The sequence below is a fragment of the Gadus chalcogrammus genome, chromosome 13 (assembly GCF_026213295.1).
Source record: "Gadus chalcogrammus isolate NIFS_2021 chromosome 13, NIFS_Gcha_1.0, whole genome shotgun sequence".
NCBI lineage: Eukaryota > Metazoa > Chordata > Actinopteri > Gadiformes > Gadidae > Gadus > Gadus chalcogrammus.
The window spans coordinates 21,278,481-21,302,684 of record NC_079424.1 but is presented as its reverse complement, the minus strand read 5'-3'; the positions used below and the strand labels follow the sequence as shown (position 1 = coordinate 21,302,684).

Genomic DNA, 24,204 nt, shown 5'->3' with positions numbered 1-24,204 from the left:
TGTGCTTGGAGTTTTCTGGATGTTGTGTGCTTATCAATAGACATATTGACCATGTGAATGAGGCTGCAGTTCAGGTTTATAAGTGGAACATCTTTCCTTAAATATGACAATTATATGTTATATTTATATATCTTCCATTAGTGTGTTCTTGACTTTTAATTTTGCTCGGACCCCGTTAATCACCGCTTGCGGTTATATTCTATTATGACTTTTGTGATCAGACAAGATTTGCTTGGAATTGTGATTGAACTCGTTGTTTTAACAATGATTAAAACAATGAGTCTGTGTTTGAATGTGTGTGTGTGTGTGTGTGTGTGTGTGTGTGTGTGTGTGTGTGTGTGTGTGTGTGTGTGTGTGTGTGTGTGTGTGTGTGTGTGTGTGTGTGTGTGTGTGTGTGTGTGTGTGTGTGTCTTCCACTCACGAAAGTGTTTTCTCCAGTCTGCTTCCAGTGGATCCGATGATCTCCCCCAGCGTGCAAAACATCTGACCCAGGAAGTCCTTCATGGGGGCAACACAAGGAGTCCTTCACAGAGTGGCAACAGCTCCATCCCATCGCTACAACCGACCTCTCCCAGAGGCACCAGTGCTAGTTTACTAGTACAGACTCTAGAACTACAACACTAGTTCAGTCTGTGGCTGCTCTGCTCTGTTATCTTGTTATGATCGTTTCCCACTTTGTTGTTCAAACTACAGCTCTGTGACAATGAACCTCCCCAAATGATTTCCATATGGGGGTGACCTTCCATGGCATTATATTTATCATTATATTTCATCCTATTTATTGAGAAGCGCCCCAGCACCGTGAAGCACAATGCCCTTTGGTGTTACAACCGTTAAATGTCACCGTTAAATGTTACTGAAAGTATTTTACAGACTTGAAGTGCTTTGTAAGCCCACACAGAGTATCAAACTACAACCTTCACCCTCCTAAAGCAAACCCCCCCCCCCCCCCCCCCCCCCCACAGAACCTCATCGTCCTAAAGCTAACCCCCCCAGAACCTCACCCTCCTAAAGCTAACCCAGACCCCCCCCCTCCCCCACAGAGCCTCACCCTCCTAAAGCTACCCCCCCCCCCCCCCCCCCCCGACAGAGCCTCACCCTCCTAAAGCTACCCCCTCCCCCACAGAGCCTCACCTCCTAAAGCTAGGTCAAGACCCCCCCCCCCCACCCAGAGAGCCTCACCCTCCTAAAGCTAGGGCCCAGGTCCCTGTCTGGGGGGGATCTATATCAGGCGCTTGGTATTCAGAGGTCAAAGGCCAACAGGCCATGGGTGTGCATGGATTGACAGTGAGAGTATGTTGTTGGCTCGGAACAGATGCTGATCCGGACTGCGTCTTACCTTCTGCTCATCCGGATTGGGTAAGCGATGAGGAAAAGAGAGACAGAGAGGGTGAGACGTGAGAGGGCTGTGAAGACAACGGGTGGATGAGGTCAAGGGGACGCTGCATGAATGCTCTTCCGTATGTCAGAAGGTATGAAAGGTTGAAGCCAATAGGAGGTAACTTTAAGAGCACACGATAGAAAGGCATGAAGCACCGAACTCTCTAATGAGAAGGATCAGGAATTCCTTTAGAGAGGGATTGGGAGCCACTGAATATAGATTTATTATCCAAAACTTACATGTTTGGAGAGGTTGGAGCTTCTGGTGTCAACGTTGTACCTGAAAAACAGCAGAAGACGAATGAAAGCTTGAGTTGATTTACTGAATGACTTGGCATTACCATCATCCTCATTAGACCTTGATGCTGCCGTTGGTGAAGCCAGTGTGAAGGGCTTCTGACCTCTCACAGCATCTCATTGCTCCCACAACATAGGGTGATAGATGACTAGGGAATACACAATGATACATTATCAAGCCTAAATCATGTTTGTTAAGAAATATACTCCCCCAATATAAAGGTTTATCATTTGATTGGTTCCTGCCGATCACCATGGTAACGTCAGGTGATCACCATGGCAACGTCAGGTGTTCAAGGGTCCTGCATCTCAGACTCACTCCTGCTTCTCTCTGGAGAAAGCCGTCGCCCAATGAGCTCCTTTTAAATGGCGTCATGACAACCGTTTGTCCAAGTGGCTGATTACATTCGGACCAAAATGATGTATAGAGGGATTGTCAGTCTACGTCACTCTACGTGACTCCCCGCTCTGCGCGCATGTCGTTGGCAGACAGAGACGAGAGCGACAAGAGCCACAATCATGTCTTGTTGTGCGGTTGGTTGCACAAACCCTTTTAATAAGACTGATTATCCCATTTATTCTACTTCTTGCTTGCCAACATAAGAAAACAATTCAAATACTTTAATAATTATACTTTTTCTTATTCGTATTGGATGCTTATTAAAATGTATACTCTGTTTGAGTTCATCTCCTTCAAAAGCAGTCCCCTTTAATTACAATCGATCAAACACACACACACACACACACACACACACACACACACACACACACACACACACACACACACACACACACACACACACACACACACACACACACACCTCTAATCCCCTTCCTGCTTGGATGAGCTCTGTGTGTTTCAGAGAAGCTAGCATCATTGCATCAGCTGTATACGTTTTGTGGTTAACATGTCTTTATATGAGGAGGGGGTCAATGTTAACCGTGTTCCCCTGAACCGCAGACTTGTAACCTCCGACTGGGCGCTGAACCGTATACTTACGTATTGATTTCAAACAACCCCAGTTCAATCTGCTTTCTCAAGCCTTTTCAACAATTATTACTTTATTCCAAAGTGTATAATGTGATGTCATATATTTTGGTTCTGATTAATTGAGATGACGGGGTGAAGTAAACTGCGAAATGGATACGAAATATGAATCTCGGATTAATTGGTTGTTTGGTTGCGGTTGTTTGTGGTTGTTTTTTTTATTTTCTGTTAGCACAATACTGAAAGACATTGAATCCCTTTGCAAAGAAAGTTGCCGTGAAAACAGAAGTGACGATCTCCAATCTGATCATGCCCAGGTCGAAGTTACTTTAGCAATTACTGTCTCTCTGTGTTCACATTAGAGAATCAGGATGATTGATTACTGATATAATATTTTTTTTTTGAGGTTGTGACAATGCCTCCCCCAAACTGATACTGCACTTATTATTTTAAATTACATGTTTCATCACACCTGGACATCCAGGAAACACAGACACGAGTTGAGTCCTTGTGATAGCAGAGGTGGCTATCTGTTCTTGAACTGAACTGTGTCTCAGCGTTGTCCTGTCGCCCTACTAGGGCTGGGCGATATTGCAAAAATATAAGGTAGCTTGCCTTGTAACCTATTGAAAATAATGACTATAAAAATAAAACCTCTGACTTCTTTCACGTTAAACTCCTTTGGCAGGGCTTCAGAAAACATCTTAAATCTTGTAGGGGCACAACCAACACATAAAAAGTAAAAAAGTGGATGAACAAAAGCCCTGGTACATGAACTGAACTTTAATATATAAAATAAGTGCAAAATGTAAACATTGTAAAACCAGATATTATGCTACATAAAATAATGTGTTTAAAACTAAAAGATCTGTGAGTTGAATCACATCAAACTCCTTTGTCAGGGAGGCAACCATCTCATATGTTTGCAGAGGTTTATTTCTGCTGTGTGATTGGCTGTTAGGTAAATCCAGATCAGAACTGTTTTTTTTATTTTTGTAACTTTTATTTATTTTTTTAATATCGAGCATTTACGTCTTAGTTTTATCGCGATTAATAATCAGATTCAAATTATTGCCTAGCCCTACTACGACATTTCATCCCCATCACACCTGCGGTGACCATCACCTGGAAAAGAACTCTGTTGCAAAAACTCATCCCCGAGTATATTGCAGCTTACAAACATGCCATCGAAGGTAACCAACCCCTAGATCTGAAGCAGCCCAGGTTCCCTATTACACCGTCCCAATGGATGCAGGTCCCCCAATTAAGATCAAATGGAGCTATGCTTCTAAAGGTGTAAGGGGTGGGATATGGGTAAGAGTGTGTGTTCATATTCAGCCATTGTGGGCGATGAACAGGTTTCCATATCAGAAAATAATTGTAATAATAATGTTTGTAAATGTCCCCCTACCCCCATTAACCTGCATGCCTGGTGCTTCACCTGGCCAAACGATTGCCACTGATGCATTGCCTGCGGTAAATGGGACCATGTTTGTGTGTGGACAGGACGTCATATCTGCCTCCTAATCTGTCCTGGAGGACCAACATCACCTCTGCCGTGGGTAAGGCACAACAACGCCTCTTCTACCTGCGGAATCTTAAAAGGGCAAAACTTCCACAGGAACTGATGATCAACTTTTATCACTGCGCAGCAGAGAGCGTCCTCACCTACGGACTACTGGTGTGGTTCTCCAGCTGCACCAGGGCAGAACAGGAGGCCCTCCACAGATTGGTCAAGGCTGCGGGGAGGATCATTGGGAAGAGCCTCCCAGAGATCTCCACAGTCTCCCCCTCCCGCTGCCTACGCCGGGTGAACAACATCCTAAAGGACCAGGTCCACCCAGCGCACCATCTCTTCCAGCGACTGCCCTCTGGACGAAGATACCGTTCCATCCGCTCCAGGACTAACGGACTGACCAACAGCCTCTATCCACAGGCTGTCAGACTGCTGAACGAACTACCTGCCCCCCGCAGCCCCCAGCCCACCCCCAACCCTTCGTCACATAACTACCACAACTCCCACTCAATAAAGCATTGTTCAGATGCTATTTTAAGGGCGCATGCATAATGTTGCTTGTGCACCTCGCGCATACACTTTGCTTCTCTCATCTACATAGCCGCACATTCTTGGTATATTATTTAGGAAAGAACAGCTGATACAGCGGTAATAAGTTGTACTTTTAAATCAATGCATCTGCAAACACCGTACAGCAAACACATATTTTCTTGATACAGACATCGTGTACAAGCTCATTACTTTTAGGATTGATGAGTATTTGATCGTGAGAAAACGTTGTTTTACCGCCAGTGAGTGTTAAAGAGAATGAATGAATGCGGGCGTGCGTGTGTGTATGTGTAAAATAATTAATGAATGCAGGCGTGCGTGTGTGCGTCCATCTGTTTAAACACACGCAAACTAAACACGTAACGCATAATACAGTCCATGTCAATGTAGGCTATATTAACGGGGGGACACATGCATATTAGGAACACAAGTCGATAACGATAATGCATACAATACTGGAAAGAAACGATGTTTGTTAATGTATTGTGTACATCATTAAATAGAACCACAGTTACTGCATATCATATGTGTGTTAAGTTTTCTTTGCCGAAATCTATTTGAGGACTCAGTATCAAATAAATTTGATACTGAGTCCAACTTCAGTATTTATGAAGTTGTGGAAGAAAGCGCTATTCCATCTGGAATTAGGCCATATTATTTGGGCATAAACTGAGCCATTTGAAGTTTGAAATTCATGTGGTCATGCATGTCTCATTGTAGACTGCAAACGCGCTTCAAAATATCAACTCGTCAGATTCAAATGCGCTCATGGCTCTTAAAGGGGATGGGAGCTGGCACTCTCATTGGTTTATTGCAAGTTACACCCAAACCACACCTACAGGTAATTAGGCTACTTCAGACCAACCCTTTTTAGATTTGCGCCGGGCGCAAGAGTAATTTATGCGCCGGTAAAATAGCAACATCGCCATAGAACCGCCCACAAAGCTTCTTGCGCTTGGCGCTTCTCACTTGCGTTTCAGACCGTTAAAATAGGGCCCTGAGTGATCCTTCCACACTATGGTGTCACAGTTGCTGTTGATGAGATTAGAGATTTAGTCCATATTATTCACACTATAGCGAACGCTTCGGGCCATGGCCTGACTGACCTTAATCATGAATTGTACTGGCTTAAAACTATGATTTTCCAACATCAGTATTTATTGGACTTCCTTGCTGTGCATCTTGGAGGGTACTGTTTCTTTATCGAGCGCCATCTACACCAGAGAGGTTGCACATACGTCCCGGATGCGTCTACGAATACGTCTAATTATGTACATGACATCCATGATAATGTGGCTGGGCTGAAGTCGAAAACCGCTGGTTCTCCGTGATAAGAAAGACACTAACAAACATCACAAATTTTCGTTACCTTAAGTTTTAAAAATGACCATTTGAATAGCTTTTATGCATGATTACATGCAATTGACAGACATTGTTGATCTTGGCAGGTATCAGTTTATTATGTTATGTTTATAATAATAATAATAATAATAATACATTTAATTTAGAGGCGCCTTTCAAAACACCCAAGGTCACCTTACAGAGCATATATTCATCATACATTTTTTTAAAAAAACAAGACATTGTGGAAAAAATAAATAAATAAATAAATAAATAAGTAAACATAAGCAATAAGAAATAAATAAAACAAAAACAAGACAAAACAAAACAAAAAAAACAATCAAAACAGTGATCAGTTAGACGTTGTGTGCGAGTTTGAACAGGTGAGTTTTGAGTTGTGACTTGAAGGTTGTAATGGTGTCTGACTGTTTTATGTGTGGGGGGAGGGAGTTCCAGAGCCTGGGTGCTGAACAGCTGAATGACCGGGCACCCATTGAAGTGAGTCGTGATGTGGGGATACATAGTAGTCCAGCAGAGGTTGAGCGGAGGGAGCGGGAGGGAGTGTATTCTTGGAGGAGGTCGCAGAGATAACTGGGGGCTAGGTTGTGGAGAGCTTTGAAGGTGAGGAGTAGGGTTTTGTATTGGATGCGGTAGTGTACTGGGAGCCAGTGAAGTTGAATGAGGACAGGGGTGATGTGGTCAGATGATTTGGTGCGGGTGATGATCCGGGCGGCTGAGTTCTGAATGATCTGCAGTCTGTTGATGAGTTTGGTGGGGAGTCCGGTGAGGAGGGCGTTGCAGTAGTCTATGCGTGATGTGACAAATGAGTGAACTAGGATTTCAGTGCTGGATTGGGTCAGTGATGGGCGGAGTCTGGCGATGTTGCGGAGGTGGAAGAATGCAGTCCGGGTGATGTTGTGAATATGGGGTGCGAATGAGAGGGTGTTGTCCAGGATGACGCCGAGGCTTTTGACTTTTATGAATGGCAGTGGCATGGCCACCCTACTCACTGTACCTTGCACATGTTTAAAATAAAATCATGAATATATGAACCTGTGTATTATTTTAATATCTTATCATTGAATGCAAAATAATAAGGTACATTTATACATGGCATTATAGGACCAGTTTAATATAAAACACAATTTTATAAAATATATATGTAGGGGGTCCCCGCTCCATCTCTCCATCAGATTGGGGGTGGCCTGGAAAACGTTGAAGACCCCTGGTTTAGAGTAATGGAACTACTGCTTGGAACAGTGAGAGCTATTAAAGAAAGGTGGATGTGTCTGGACAGTCAACTTCCTTTATTTTTTCACTTTTTAATCTGTTTTGGTTTAATCATGACTAACCTAATGAGTTTGTCATTTTTTTAAGTAGCCTACACCTGGTTTAGTTGTGTATGATGAGTATACTTTGTAACACTTTATAATAAGGTGCCATAATAAATAGCACACTAGTCATTACCTAACCCTTTGTTAATATTTGTTAATTGTTACTAAAATATATATTTGGCACAAGTTAATCTTTTTTTTTCACTGACCAGAGAGTGTCTGTGCTTAGGGTTAGGGTTAGGGTTAGGGTTAGGGTCGTCGTGTGTTAGGGTTAGGGCCGTGTGTTATGGTTAGGGTTAGGGCTGTGTGTTAGGGTTAGGGCCGTGTGTTAGGGTTGGGTTAGGGTTATGCAAAAGACTAATATTTAATTAATGATGAAAAACTATTAACTTGTGCCAAATAGATATTATAGTAACAATTAACAAATATTAATGTAATATTAAGGTAATGACTAGTTTGCTATTTATTATGGCACCTTATTATAAAGTGTTACCGTATACTTTTGTTTACTATTGCCTTTTATGCTTTATTTTGTTGATTTAGTTAATAGTTAATTGTTTACCAGTAGATACACTGAATTCTCTTTAAGGTTGATCTTTAAACTACGTTTAATATGATCAAGAGGGAGGAATGCAGAATGTTGGTGTATTTAGTGTCTCTCTGTGTTCACATTTCTTAGTCTAGATACAGGCCAGTGCCTCTCATACTGATTAGAGGTGTTATTTCCAACATTTCGCTATTGGATATGTCTTAACCAGGATGAACCAATCTGGTCGTCTGGGACATAGCCAGGGCCATATACGTTATCATTGAGAGTGCTTCTGTTCTCTTGTTATTCACGTTTTCTTTATTATAATACTCGCCCCAACCCTTTGGTTCGGTGTGAAGAGAGCACGTCCGACTGCTACTCACCGCACCTACACTAAGGATAGTCTGTACCTGTGCTGAATTACATCCTTGAATAAACCATCTATTCGACTCTCTGATCCAACCTGTCAAGTTGCTTTGATTTCCACTTCAAGAATTACTACTACAACGAAAAAATACACAACACAGAGTCTATACAAACAGTTTAGAAATAAGCAGAAGACAACAACTAGTTACTGTAGTTTATTAGCTACTAGTTAGCCTTTCTAAACTTCATGCATAATTTTTTCCTAATAATAATATGGTTATTTAAAAGGGATAAGCACTCTGAAATAATAATGATTTATCACAGATGACTACATGTTATTCTTAGAATAGAATTTGAAAAGATTAAAGGTGCACATTTACAATATGAAGTGTATCCCTATTCATGTGTTTCTCTCTGTAGTCTAACCCTGTTCCAGTGAGGCCCTGGTCCTCTCTGACGGTGATTGACAGGCTGGTGTTCTGCATGGCCAGGACGTCCATCGACCCGGCAACACAGTGGCATGACTGACACCTGATTGGCGGGGATGACTGCGCCGGTCTGAGCAGCAAGACCAGTCGGAAATCTGTCGGGAATCACTTGTAGGAGTCCCGGAACCAGACCCTAGTGAGGTTCTCACACCAAACGTCTAAAATGCCATCGTCCCTTCAGTTATGGCAGAACTGAACTAATATGCTAATGAAAAAACATGAGGGGGAGTGACGGGGTGAGTAAGGGTTGCGGTGTATGTGTGAGTTATTAAATATGTATGTTCAATGCAGTGAGATTTTGGATAGAGCTCTAAACGCAGGAAGCTAATGGAGAATCCAGGAGAGACAAGAGGAGGCTTCAGTGGTAGAACCTGCCTAACATACCGCTCTATCTCTCCCATTTGTTCACAGAATTCCCACCCGTTCCCATCTGTACTCCTCCACTACCCCTTCCACTCGGTTATAACTGCTTATATCCCCCCCACTTCTCTCCTCCATATTTTAATCCCAACACCGTCCCCTTAGCTTTGTCTGCCTGCCAATAAATGAATGTAAGGTTGATCCAGACAGCTGGCTCAGAAATGCTCAGTGAGGAAAAGGAAATCAGTGAGTTACGGCTGTGACTGATGGCCAAAGGAGACTGGAGAGGAGGCTCAGAAAGGTGTAAAATGTATGAGCCTTCCTTTAGACGGCAACTGTGTCTGTCGAGGCTGAATAATAAACGTGAACATTATCAAAATGATTGTTCCCAAGTGCAGTAGCAGCGTTGATTTAATATGAGATAAGTCATCAAGGGGAGAAGTTCTGTATTAAGTAGCTCATCCCGGTCCATGATAAAGATGACGGGGATGTTTTCTTCAGCACGGTGCACTTCAACACAGCCTTAAAGGGAGGTTGTCTACTTGATCGTGTCTGAGAACAACAAATATAGTTTTGCCGGAAAGGTTAAGATGGAGAACAAATACTTGCCTGTTTTCAAAGGAAATTAGGTATTTATAAACCAAAAGTGGAAATCTTAAAATAGGTGGTGATGGCTTTTTTCACAATTGTCCTACAGCGTTCGAGTGCTGATAATTAACAGCATAGTTTCCTCAACCCTGTGGCATCATAAAGCGTATATAGATCCTACACCAAGCCTGCTTGGTAGGATTCAATGTATTTTGGGGGGAAATGGCTTCCACAGAGCCTTCTATATCTCTTCAAGAAGAGAGAGGACAGGGACCTGGGCATCTGGAGATCAGGGGTGCAACTTTCAGAATGCAGTTTATTCAGCGACTGCTTAAAGGGCCAAAATAACTTGTCTGGAGACTTCTGGCATGTCGTATTCTTAGACCTTTTGGTGATTTGGGATTAAATATTTAGTGCTTTTTAATGGATTTCAATTTCAAAGATCTCAAGAGCCTCCCAGTTTGCTTTTAGATGTGTGGAACCGTAACAGAAACAGAGAGTGGACTCTCAATCTTCTCTACACCGGTCGCTGAGGGAGACGAGTTGCTCTGAGGACAGCTAGCTGGCAACGATTTGACAGGACCCACAATCTTGTAACGAGTGTGGATGTGTGATTCAAAAGTCGCAATTTGGGGGCATGTGGTGGAGATGGCTCATCCGGACTGGGATGATGCTGCAGCTAAACCAACTGCCGAGAGCAGCTAGTAGCCCCTAAAGCACGGCCGCAGGCCTGGCCCAGCCACACCGCTGCCATCCCAGCACCCCAAGGCCCCCTGCTCTGGGGCCTCCATGGTGCTACCTCTGCAGCCAGACAGCCCTGCATTGGCCAAAGTCAAGCCACAGCTTTGCACCCTGAGGTCGCCTCCAGTCTCCAGAATTAAAGGAGAGGGGGGGGTTGGCTGATGAAACCTTTACTTTATTTGAACTTTTTAGGAAAAGCCACACTGAGAGAATTTTTTTGTTTAAGTATGGCTGGGGAGGGGGGGGGGGTGGGTGAGTGGGAGAGCAGGAGCATCGGTTTGGCTATTCAGGCCCCGTCCACACGAAGCCGATTTTTTGGTGAAACCGCATAAGTCTTGTGCGTTTCGGCCAACCGTCCAGACGGAGCCGGCGAATCCGGTGCCCGAAACCGCACATTTCTGAAACCACCCTCGGAGGTGGTTTCAAATCTATCCGGACCTATGCAGTTTCGTGTTAGGATTCGTGCGGACCCCTGAAACGCAAACTATGACGTCATTAGCCCCCCACCAGCTGGGGGACGTCAGAGTTGCGTTGAATTTTTTATTTATTATTTTATTTTTATTCTTTTTGTAGCTTTAAATAAAGCCCCTTGATAAATTGAATTACTAACTGTACATTACAAAGTATTTCACTTTTTTCAGTGGAGAACCAGCGTCTTTCTACTACAGCGTTTCTACAGCTCGATGCGGTTTCGCGATGATTCCGTCTTTACGGACACATTCTTGAACCGCATAAAACGAAACCGGATCGTTTTCACCCGTTTCGGCTCCATGTGGACGGGGCCTCAGACTCTTGGGGCCCTACGGATTCAGTTTTATGCTAACGAGATGCCCTGGAAATACTTGGAGGAAAGGTTGTTCGAATTCTAAAAATGCTAAGGAAAGGTGCCTCGATGCAACCTTTAACCCACCATTAGCATAGGTTACTCGTGAATAACCTTTACAAAAAGGAAAGAAGATATTTGTAACTCATAATCCTTTACGGCGGCAATATTTAAAGCAACAGGCCACCGACGAAGTTTACAGACTCTACGCAAAGACGAATTAGAGATGCGGTAAAGCAGAAGATAAGAGAAGAAAATAAAATACCAACTTTAGATTTAAGAAAGATTACTGGGGGCAACAACCTTCGGCCAACAAACAGCTGTAGTCTGTGTTTGTGGTGTCTTGTGTGTCTGCCTCTAAGGAGAGCAGCGGTGGCGTGCAAGGGGGGCTAGCGGGGGCTTACGCTCCCCCTTAAATAATGCTGACCCCCCCCCCCCCCTCCCAAAGATGCGTCATTTTGTGTTGTAAAATATTTATGGAAACATTTTCGTGTTTAAAATAATATAAAATATATAAACACATCTGACTAACTTGTAAAGTGTTGATTTATATAAACTTGTGTGCAGCTGCAGAGCTTTTCTTGATTACGCCGGTTAAAGACCTATCTGAGGAATAGAAGCGTCAATTATGGGCATCTAGCCATCTCATTTAAATTCTGTAGCCTGTTAAACCGGGATCATTGAATCTTGTTTTCTCTAGTAGTATTATTTGTTCTTGTTTGTTGCGTCAAATTGTATGAGCACCTGCTATAAACAAGCCAGCCCCCCCCGTAGCTCCCCCAATCATAGTTCTTTGGCTTCGCTACTGTCCCTGGATGGACATGAAGGAGTGGAGCCAGACTAATAAAGAAGACCTCTGGGGCCACATGCAAGGACATCTGCGTAGGCACAAATCAACGCACAGCAGTAAGTGGTGGAAAACTGATTCATGGAGAGGTTTGAAAAGTGCACAGTACAATGGTAAAGGTTTTTCTGTTTAACATATCGATCCTGGCATTGTGTGCATGCGAACGAGTTCAGAGTTAACCCCCCATCCATGGGGACATACGTTACATATTCCCCCTCACAGGGGTCCAGGGTGGGGGACAGACGTTACATATTCCCCCCTCAAAGATATCTCTATCCCCCTGGACCGATCACATGCTGGCATGTGGCTGTCGTCCTCTTCTATAACCACTCTGACGATGGGTCCATCGTCAGAGTGGACCGGTGTGGATTCTTAACTTGTTACCATGCACACACACTCTCGGTACAACGGGTATGAACAGAAAGCCTGTACCGCTCAGCGTCCACAGCTTTACAAGCATCTGGTCGAGCGTTGACATGTGGAGAGAGCCTCTGTGCCTGTGGGCCCTTGGGTTATAGAGGAGAAATATTGTTGAGTTGACTTCTGAGGATCACTTGTCTTAAAGACATAATATCTAATTCTGCAACTAGGGGTCTCTCAATGAACACTACAAACAAAAGCCATTATTAATCACATTTTCGTGAAATAGCCGCAAGTAACGTTAACTTGTGAAGTAACTTTAAGACGACTCATATAGCTGGTTAAATTGTTTCTCCAAACTCTAGACAATATTCTGGGTTTACATTTTTTTGGATACATTTGAGATAATGTAAGTACACACCTCAACAAAACATAAGACTGAGGGTTCAACATATTTTAATGAAGTACATTTTGAAAGAAATGTATGTTTGTTATTATTTATTTCGTGATTATTGCATAGAAATTCTGTGACGAATTCCTAGATAGAAAGAGTGTTTAGGCCCGTGGGGTCCGGCGCTGGGGTGGTCCTTAGAGCGCTCTGCGGCGTCCTTTGGACCACACTGAGGTAGAGAGCTAAAAATAACCCGAGGGCCGGTAGAGGAGGTGGATTAATAATGTACTCCCTCATACTGGGAGGCTGCCTCTACTGGAACCCCCCCATGAAGCTCCACCAGGGAGACCACCACCAGAGAGACCATCAGGGAGACCACCAGAGAGAGACCAACCGGGAGACCACCAGAGAGAGACCACCAGGGAGACCACCAGAGAGAGACCACCAGGGAGACCACCACCAGAGAGACCACCAGGGAGACCACCAGAGAGAGACCACCATCAGAGAGAACACCAGGGAGACCACCAGAGAGAGACCACCACCAGAGACCACCAGGGAGACTACCAGAGAGAGACCACCAGGGAGACCACCACCAGAGAGACCACCACCAGAGAGGCCACCACCAGAGAGGCCACCACCAGAGAGAGACCACCACCAGAGAGATACCTCCAGAGAGACCACCAAGGAGACCACCACCAGAGAGAGACCAACAGAGAGACCACCAAGGAGACCACCAAGGAGACCACCACCAGAGAGACCACCAGATAGAGACCACCAGATAGAGAGAGACCACCACCAGAGAGACCACCAGAGAGAGACCACCACCAGAGAGACCACCAGGGAGACCACCACCAGAGAGACCACCACCGTCTTCTTCCGTCGGAGGAGGTCATCCTCATTATATTCCTGTTCATTGTCATCAGGTGAACTGGAGCATTTGATCCAGATCACACACACTGATGAGGATCCTCATGGACACACACACACTGCTGAGGATCCTCATGGACACACACACACACTGCTGAGGATCCTCATGTTAACACACACACACTGCTGAGGATCCTCATGGACACACACACACTGATGAGGATCCTCATGGACACACACACACTGATGAGGATCCTCATGGACACACACACACTGATGAGGATCCTCATGGACACACACACACTGCTGAGGATCCTAATGGACACACACACACTGCTGAGGATCCTAATGGACACACACACACTGATGAGGATCCTCATGGACAAACACACACACTACTGAGGATCCTCATGGACACACACACACTGATGCGGATCCTCATGCACACCCACACACACAACCTCATACCCACACACACACACAGATGAGAATCCTCATGTACACACAAACACACACACTGATCAGAATCCTCATGTACACACACTGTGGCAACCTGGCCGTTGCCAATTAAGGAGATGAAGAGCACCTGAGGAACCGGTGGAGAAGCAGCTTAAATAGCCTGCTTCTCCACTCATTCGGGGCTTTCTCAGCCATGGGGCTCGTGCCGGGAGGGAGCCGAGTGAGAGACAGTCGCGCGAGAAGCCGGGAGCGGGAGCCACGCCGACCTCAGCGACGGACTGGACCCGGAGACCCCTCACCCTTTTTGCCCCAGTGTGGAAGAAACTTGAGTTACTGTATGATTTCCCCTTTCTTTTGTGAGCTGCAGTAATAAAACCGTTGCACCTTAACTGTGCTCGAGCGTTTATTTCGGGAATCGCAGCCGCCGACGACCGTTGTTGCCGCAACACACACACACACACACACAGTGATGAGATCCGCATGCATAGACACTTTGCTCGTTCTGCCTCTTCACAAAAAAAGGTTCACAAAACTCAACAGACAGGAAGATGCTGAGCTCAAACAATACAAATGGCAAAGAGACTCACAGTATGAGTCTCTTTGCTGAGTTTATTTTGAGAACTATACGCAAGGTATACACGTGGGACTATGTGCTGTATCATTAAGCTATCCTTCTCAAAGTAGATGTGGTTTGACAATGCAAAGGATATTTCCTTTCTGCAATAAACCCGGTGTTAAGGGTTTACTGTAGACCCAGTGCACCATCAACCCTGTGACAGGGTCTCGTTGCCTGGTCTGTAGATGGCAGGCTGACCACACTACCTGGTGCAGAAAATCACAAACATATTGAGTTTTCAAGTGAATTGAAGTGGGATCAGTGCACTTAATCACATTTCTCTCATTAACATTCAATTGTCCTTTACTAAGAAGTCTGACAGCCCAGTTTTATGTAATACAATAACAACACGCAACATTTGGTCAATTGTTAATCTGAAATGCTTTGGTGATTTTACGGCAACAAAAAAGAGAGACTGATGCAAAAGGTCATACATTTCAAGTAAATCTTAAATTAACCTTTAACGCTGTTTCAAATAATGATTTTGTAATACCTACATATTGGAAGCTGAAACATTACACAAACACAAAGAAGCTTGAAGATACTGATTACTAATGGAGTCTACTCCTGTCACACCGTGCTTTATGTATTTAAGGGAGGTAATTAGGCTATTATTTTAATGATTTAGCTAACCTTATATAGACAGCTAGTTAATAGTCACTAGGCTCCATATTCTCTAGACATTGGCATTTACTAAAGCTGGACTGTAATAATGTAGTTATATATGTGAATGTATATGTCTATGCCGGCAGGTGGGATTTTAACCGGCAACCTCTGCAAAGAGTCTAGAAAGCTGCTACACTCTCCTCTCAGCCAGTAAGGGCTACGGCCCCTATTGGCCAAGGTGACAAGATCTCTGAAATGAAAAACAGGCCAAAATATCTGATGTTTGTTTTTCAGAAACAAGAAATCTGACAAAACCACATTACGTTCCTTCTCCTCTTCTTGTCATGGTTGATTTATTACTGAATTAAACTATTAAAATGAAGACCACATGCCCAATGGTTTATTATAGCTGTTTTTACACTGCCAAATATGCCCGTCTTCTACCCGCCTTTTTGCCGGCATGGTCTGCACGTTTACACTGACCGATGTAATATACTGGCTTGATTAAGCACCCACATTTCCGCTCTTGAATTCCACACATATTGGGGTTTCATTTTCATGTAAATGCGATGATACGGCTCCGCAGTTCCAGGGGCGGGACTTGGGTAGAGGTGTTGCTGCGTTGTCTAGACAGAGGCAACGCAGCGACATAAACATGAGTAGTTCTGGAGAGACAGTGAAATCCGCAAGCTAATGACCATCATGGGAGAGAAATTGATTCAGTCGCATTTAATGAAGACGGGGAAGGATGGTGGGATCCAGGAGAAAGTAGCAGAGGAACTTTCCTTAGGAGGCTTTTGTCGGGATAAAAAATAAGTGGTCAGCTAAATAAAGAATATGTTGGAGTTTTTGCACTTGTAAATAGTTAATCGCATTTGTAGCCTACACTCGGATGAATTCTAATCAATCTTAGTATGCAAATTATTCAAGAGACATTAACACTCCCTGCACATATTTAAAAAAAAAAACGTTTTAGAAACAGGGACGTTAGCGGGGACAGCTCCAGCCGGGACACCAGAGACAGGCACTGTCCCAGGGTCTGACCTGTTGACCTGTCAGTAGCTTCAGGATCTGATGTCACCAGCGGTGCATCACCGATCATTCAACCGTCTCCAATACAGCCGATGAGTCATGTGCTCAACGGAGTTATCTATGTTAATCTTCTCATTTGCATACTTCCTGTCCTAGAGACGGTGAATAAATATAGTCCTTTAGAATCTCTTATTGTAAGGTAAATCTGCATCTTGTGATGACAACGTTGTGAATGGGGGAAGGGTCTAGATTCAACAATAAACCACGTGGAGCTGGGTTGGCTTAGGGCCCCAACCCCTAGCTGTTCACAAAGGGCTTATCGCTTAATAAAACGTCACTCATGTGCTTACTATAGACTACCTAAGACTACCTACTAACAGTTCACTAAATAAACCCACAGCAATAAAAATTCAATCAGTTACGAAAATAAATCTTCGTTATACCGTCAAGTTATATAGCTCTTCAAGAGGGAAAATGGTTGCCAAGCAACGCAGGCTAGCATACAGGCTAATGAGGCTTTAAAGATGGGGGGAATGTTAACACATCTGCATTAATTGTGCAAATGATGAAGGAATGTTCAGTCATGGTTAGCACTCCTCTTCACTAACATTCTCTGTTTAATAATGGCCGTTTAATAATGAGAATCGTTGCTGCTGTAAAACATATATTCCATAAATGCCAGCATGCATTTTAGGAACCCCATTTTATCACCCAAGTTTGGAAATAGTTAATTTTCTCCACTATCATGTGGGAGTGGAGGGGATCCGTCTGAAAAGGTTTACTATGGATCGAGTAGGTGTTACCCCTGATCCATAGTAAACCTCTTCTCCTCTATGGACCCTTCCTATCGTCCACACAAACTGCCGTTGGCGCTGCTTGTGGGACAGCATCATTTGTTGTGGAGAGGATGGTTGGCGACGTCTTAACAACCAAAGGAGGTGATGTGGAGGAAACACGCACACACAACAACAAAATGATTTTTTGGCGTTTCATATGCCTTCAAGATCAAGTAGGTTTCCAAACCCAGCAGATTCAATTTCAGTTCAAACATTTTGTGCGAATAGTTGAAAAAAGCTAAGCTATTTTGATTTATTTTCAAAATCAGATTTCCGATTCCTCCTTACCTGGAGACCCGATGGTTTTAAGTAATGGAAGGCTCAGGCATCAAACTGAAACCACAATGAGAACAAACTATTTTGTCAGCCAAATAACTTCTTAGGTCTTGGCCAGGCGAAAAAAAATTGACTAATTTTGAAGCTTACTGCCGCTTAACTTCAGCCCAACTTCAGCCTTCGTACCTACACTTTCTCATGTCATCGTAAAGGCCTTGCACATTTGCATATTTCCAAATGAAAGACATTTTCTACTTACACGTCAAAGCGTAGATTTTGTTTCTCTTCAAAGAAGAAATCCAACACAAACTTCCTCACAAAGTCTGGGTTCAACGTGTTGTCAATGACCTCCGTCCGACCGAACTGTGAAGAGAGGAACAGATGATTACTACATGACTACAACGGCCAATGAACAATCACAGTAATCATTCATCATCATTCATATGAACATTCTTTATTTCATTATAATCCCATGGATTACAGTTTTGGAAAGCGAATAAGATCAGACACAGATATCCAGGGAAGTTTGGATGCAGTGGCAGCAGTGAAAATATTTGAATCCCAAGGAAAACCCAATTCAAACTAGGAAAGAAAAATAAATTGAATTGATCATTGTATATGTCATATTTTAACAATTAAATAGCCTATAATTTTGTGCAATATCTTCTCCCAAATACAAAAAATACTTTCTTACATTCTGGGAGGTTGTTTGATGGAGCCAAGTCTGAGCGCTAGACAAGCATTTCAGAGTTAGAATTTGAATGCTTCTGCCAGGAATTGGTTTCAGTCAAGGTCCATACACAAAACAAGAACAACATGAAGTATGGATCAAAGCTTTGGCATTGGATTATCTGTATGGAAAATTAGAGTATACTTAAAAAATTCTCAATGCCTCGTTTTATATGTTAAGACCCTTATTATACTACCAAAGAAGTGTCGGGCTACTTCTAGCCTTTTAAGTGGTTTAAAATAGCGATTTAGTTTTTACCATAACCACTGCCCCCTTCGTTCCAAGTTTATAGCGTTTTGATAGAATCAGCTAAAAACAGCCAACAGAAGAAAGCATCTATATGCGTTTTTTGTGCTCCAAAATGAACGTTTCAACTTGTTATCATACAAAACATATCCCAAATCCATTTTAAACCGGAATTACCCTTTAAGAACAAGCTGAACAGGACATTCTGTCATTGCCACTCATTTAAGAAACACAAAATGAACAGCACCTGAAATTCATCAGGCAATCAACCTTCTGACTGATTAGTTTCCAAGAATCTGACTGTCAAGACACAGTATGGCATTAAGGGGAACTTCTTCATTAACCATTTTTCCTTCATAATTAACTCTATCATATTTATATTTCTTTCGTTAGTGTTCTTGACTACGAAGGTTTAATTTCCCCAGGAGTTCAAAGGTTCTTCAGGTATATGCTTTTAAGAAAGCCCTTAATTCACTTGAGAAATGTGTGCTTGGAGGTTTCTGGATGTTGTATGCTTTTCAATAGACATTTTGACCATGTGATTGAGGCTGCATTTTCAGGTTTATCAGTGGCTCAATGGGATAATGCCTTGTACAGGTGATCCTTAGGTTGAGACTTCAAATCCCGATTTTTGCATGCTCAACATGACATTCGGCCAATGCTTTGCAGCTCACCTGAAAGCCGAGGCACAGTATTGCATTAAGTGGAACATCTTCATCAAAACCTTTCCTTAATAATTATATGTCATAATTATCTATCTTCCATTAGTGTGTTCTTGACTTTTAATTTTGCTCGGACCCCATTAATCACCGCTTGCGGTTATCTTTATTTTTTGTACCTCATGTAAGTATGTTTTCTTTCCCTACGAGAGTTTTGTACTTTTTTAATGCATAATAATTAAAAAATATTTACATAAAAAAAATATATATATATATATATATTATTATAAAAATAAATTAGACATTCGTAGTCAAGCCGGAGCCCTACTGTTGTTAAGGCGGCCGCCTTAACCATACAGTGCTTGGGGAAACACTGGGATGGTCCTGGCATTGGTAACCGCATGTAACCGCATGTAAATGTCAATAGAGGAATAGTTACTAAACATGGTCTATCCTCAGAGTGCAGGGAGCCGCTATCCACAATATTGTTGAACAATTCAACATTGCATTGAATCACGAGGTTCGAAGGGAGAAATCTTCTGCTATTAAACTGCTGCAAAAATGTGCTGCATGCGTCCTAGGTCATGGCTGGTGTAACCTGTGCACATTGATTTGTCATGTGGTGTCAACGCCTGTGTTGGCCCCAGAGTCCCATCAGTCGGGCCATGTGAGGATGCTTAGACCAGCCATCAACAACACTATCCACACTCATTATTCAATTATTTAATGATATATAACATGTATGATAAATGACATATGATAGAGCAACATAGCAGCAGGTAAACTGACTCAGTGAGTCTGGCATGGTCCTACAAATAGAGCAATGACCACCACTGATCAGAAATCAACTCCTTAGAAAGAACCGTTTACCATTCTCTCCCCCTATCCCCTCTCTCCTGTCTCTTCTCCATGCCCTCCCAGGGGGCCCGGGGATGATGAGCTATCGACCTAACGCAACCCAGGCCAGTCTCCCATGCTCTAGCTTCAGTAATCTGCACTTGTCAATCACGCCTCCTCTTTACAATAGCATCTGTAGAAGCTTCTGGGGGAGACAGAAAAGGTAGTTGTGCGTTCCTTATGTGAGGGGGGATATTGAGTGAGGGTGTTTAGCGTTTAACCTCTCTCAAGGATCTATTCAGAGCCATGTTAGGAACCTTGGATGGAAAGTAATTCTTGTACTCCGTAGTACGCCGCTTGCTAAAGGGGTTAAACTAATACTTTTATATTTTCATGCTGCCTTCTTGGCCAGGATCCCTTGGAAAAGGATTTTCAATCTCAATGGGGATATTCCTGGTAGAATAAAGTTCAATAAATAAATTAGCTAACAGGGTGCTGGACACAATTCAGAACTCAGAAGAACACACAAGCTAGCCAAGCTACCTCTCGAGCTCTTAAGACCAATGAAATATCCTGCTCAGAAGAACACACTAACGAAGCTACCTCTCCAGCTCTTAAGACCAATGAAATATCCTGCTCAGAAGAACACACTAACGAAGCAACCTCTCCAGCTCTAAGACCAATGAAATATCCTACTCAGAAGAACACGCTAACGAAGCTACCTCTCCAGCTCAAGACCAACACATTTGGGAGTTGCTGCAGCACCCAGGTTACCAACGGGAAGGCTTTCACATGCAGGGCTTGTTGGAAGGCGGGCCACCTGAGTGAGTGAGTGCGTGCGTTCGTGTGTGTGCGTGTGAGTGAAACTTGTTTCCAGTATTGCAAAGAAGCCCAACAACACCTGGGGACTAAAGGATAAATCAGTGGATCTACAAAGAACGTGTGTGGACCTGTGTGTGATTCATCTGGTGTCTGTATGTCATGTTTTAGGCCGGACACATTAATCAACAGCACCCTTTATAAATATACACATACATGTATCAAGAGATTAAAGGTACCTCTCCTGGAACCGTCACCTTATCGTGGTGGAGAGGTTTGCGTGTCCCTGTGAACCTGAGGGCTGTGTTGTCTGGAGCCTTGTGCTCCTGGTAGGGTCTCTCATGGCAGAGTGGTCTCAGGTGAGGGGCCAGACTAAGAATGGTTCAAAAACCTCAATGAATAACTTAAGAAGAGGAGATGTGACCCGGCCCGGAGGAAGCCCGGGGCCCCCGTCTGGAGCCAGGCCCAGACGGAGGGCTCGATGGCGAGCGCCTGGTGGCTGGGTTTGCCACGGTGCCCAGTCGGGCACAGCCCGAACAAACTACGTGGCATCCCCCCTCTCTTCATCCCATGGGCTCACCACCTGTGGGAAGACCTATTGGGGTCGGGTGCGCAGCCACATGGGTGGCAGCGAAGGTCAGGGGTCTCGACGGACCAGACCCGGGCGGCAGAAGCTGGCTCTGGGGATATGGAACGTCACCTCGCTGTGGGGAAAGGAACCGGAGCTTGTGAGGGAGGTGGAGCGCTATCAGTTAGATCTGGTGGGGCTTACCTCCACGCACAGTCTCAGCTCTGGTACCGTACTCCTGGCTAGGGGTTGGACTCTATTCTTCTCCGGAGTTGCCAAGGGCGTGAGGCGCCGGGCGGTTGTGGGGATACTCATAAATCCCCGGCTGAGCGCCGCGGTGTTGGAGTTTACCCCGGTAGACGAGAGGGTCGCCTCCCTGCGCCTAAGGGTTGTAGGGGGGAAAACTCTGACTGTTGTTTGTGCGTATGCACCAAACAGCAGTTCAGAGTACTCTGCCTTCTTGGAGACCCTGAATTGAGTCCTGTATGGGGCTCCAGTAGGGGACTCTGTAGTTCTGCTGGGAGACTTCAACGCCCACGTGGGCAGCGATGGAGGCACCTGGAGAGACGTGGTGGGGAGGAACGGCCTCCCTAATCTAAACCCGAGTGGTCGTTTGTTATTGGACTTCTGTGCTAGTCATGGATTATCCATAACGCACAATGTTCGAACATAAGGGTGCTCATAAGTGTACCTGGTACCAGAGTACCCTAGGCCGAAGATCGATGATCGATTTCGTGATCGTGTCATCTGATCTGAGGCCGCATGTTTTGGACAATCGGGTTAAGAGAGGGGCGGAACTGTCAACCGACCACCATCTGGTGGTGAGTTGGATCAGGGAATGGGGGAAATTTCCGGATAGACCTGGTAAGCCCAAACGAGTGGTGCGGGTGAATTGGGAACGTCTGGAGGAGGCCCCCGTCCAAGGTATCTTCAACTCACACCTCCGGCGGAGTTTTTCTGGCATTCCTGTGGAGGTTGGGGGCATTGAGCCGGAGTGGGCGGTGTTCAAAGCCTCCATTGCTGAAGCTGCGGTGGCTAGCTGTGGCCTCAGGGTCTTAGGCTCCTCAAGGGGCGGTAACCCTCGGACACCGTGGTGAACACCGGTGGTCAGGGAAGCCGTCCGATTGAAGAAGGAGGCCTTCTTCCGGGATATGATATCCTGGAGGACTCGGTTGCAGGGTACCGGCAGGCTCGAAGGGCTGCAGCTGCTGCCGTGTCGGAGGCTAAGCAGCGGGTGTGGGAGAAGTTTGGAGAGGCCATGGAGAAGGACTTTCGGTCGGCACCAAAGTGTTTCTGGAAGACTATCCGGCACCTCAGGAGGGGGAAACAGGGAACCATCTAGGCTGTGTACAGTAAGGATGGGACTCCGTTGACCTCAACTGAGGAGGTCGTCGGACGTTGGAAGGAACATTTTGAGGAACTCCTGAATCCGAATAACACGCCCTCTATGTTGGAGGCAGAGCTCGAGGTTGATGGTGTTTCGTCGTCAATTTCCCTGGTCACTGAGGTAGTCAAACATCTCCGCAGTGGAAAAGCCCCAGGGATTGATGAGATCCAGCCAGAAATGCTAAAGGCTCTGGGTGTTGAGGGGCTGTCATGGTTGACACGCCTATTCAACATCGCGTGGGAGTCGGGTACAGTGCCAAAGGAGTGGCAAACCGGGGTGGTGGTTCCCCTGTTCAAAAAGGGGGACCAGAGAGTGTGTGCCAATTACCGGGGTATCACACTTCTCAGCCTCCCTGGTATAGTCTACTCCAAGGTGCTGGAAAGGAGGGTTCGGCCAATCGTCGAACCTCAGATTGAAGAGGAACAATGCGGTTTTTGCCCCGGACGTGGAACTACGGACCAGCTCTTCACTCTCGCAAGGATCCTGGAGGGGGCCAGGGAGTATGCCCATCCGGTCTACATGTGTTTTGTGGATCTGGAGAAGGCGTATGACCGGGTCCCCCGGGAGAAACTGTGGGAGGTGCTGCGGGAGTATGGGGTAAGGGGGTCTATCCTCAGGGCCATCCAATCTCTGTACTCCCAAAGCGAGAGCTGTGTTTGCGTCCTCGGCAGCCAGTCAGTTTCGTTCTCAGTGGGTGCTGGTCTCCGCCAGGGCTGCGCCTTGTCACCAATCCTCTTTGTGATATACATGGACAGGATATCGAGGCGTAATCGTGGTGGGGAGGGGTTGCAGTTCGGTGGTCTGAGGATCTCGTCACTGCTTTGTGCAGATGATGTGGTCCTCATTGGATCATCGGCCTGTGACCTTCAGCACTCACTGGATCGGCTGGCGGCCGAGTGTGAAGCGGCTGGGATGAGGATCAGCACCGCTAAATCTGAGGCCATGACTCTTAGCAGGAAACCAGTGGATTGCTTACTCTGGGTAGGAAATGAGTCCTTAGCCCAAGTGAAGGAGTTGAAGTACCTCGGGGTCTTGTTCGCGAGTGAAGGTACTATGGAGCGTGAGATTGGCCGGAGAATCGGAGCAGCGGGGGCGGTATTGCGTTCGCTTTACCGCACCGTTGTTCCGAAAAGAGAGCTGAGCCGCAAGACAAAGCTCTCGATCTACCGGTTGATATTCGTTCCTATCCTCACCTATGGTCATGAGGGTTGGGTGATGACCGAAAGGACGAGATCGCGGGTACAAGCGGCCGAGATGAGTTTTCTCAGAACTGGCCTGGGAACGCCTCGGGATCCCCCCGTCAGAGCTGGTCAATGTGGCCCGGGAAAGGGAAGTCTGGGGCCCCCTGCTTGAGCTGCTCCCCCCGCG

General features: G+C 45.0%; 1 protein-coding gene across 1 annotated transcript in view; it reads right to left on the bottom strand.

Annotated features, from left to right (window-relative positions):
- LOC130402107 (copine-8-like) overlaps positions 1-24,204 on the bottom strand; it is a 71,555-nt gene that overhangs the window by 33,200 nt on the left and 14,151 nt on the right. Inside the window, exons 4-6 of the mRNA XM_056606215.1 lie at positions 17,850-17,953; positions 1,621-1,660; positions 422-498 (exon numbers count right to left, since the gene is read on the bottom strand). Coding sequence (XP_056462190.1) covers positions 422-498; positions 1,621-1,660; positions 17,850-17,953 — 221 coding nt within the window. The remainder of the gene's footprint in view (positions 1-421; positions 499-1,620; positions 1,661-17,849; positions 17,954-24,204) is intronic.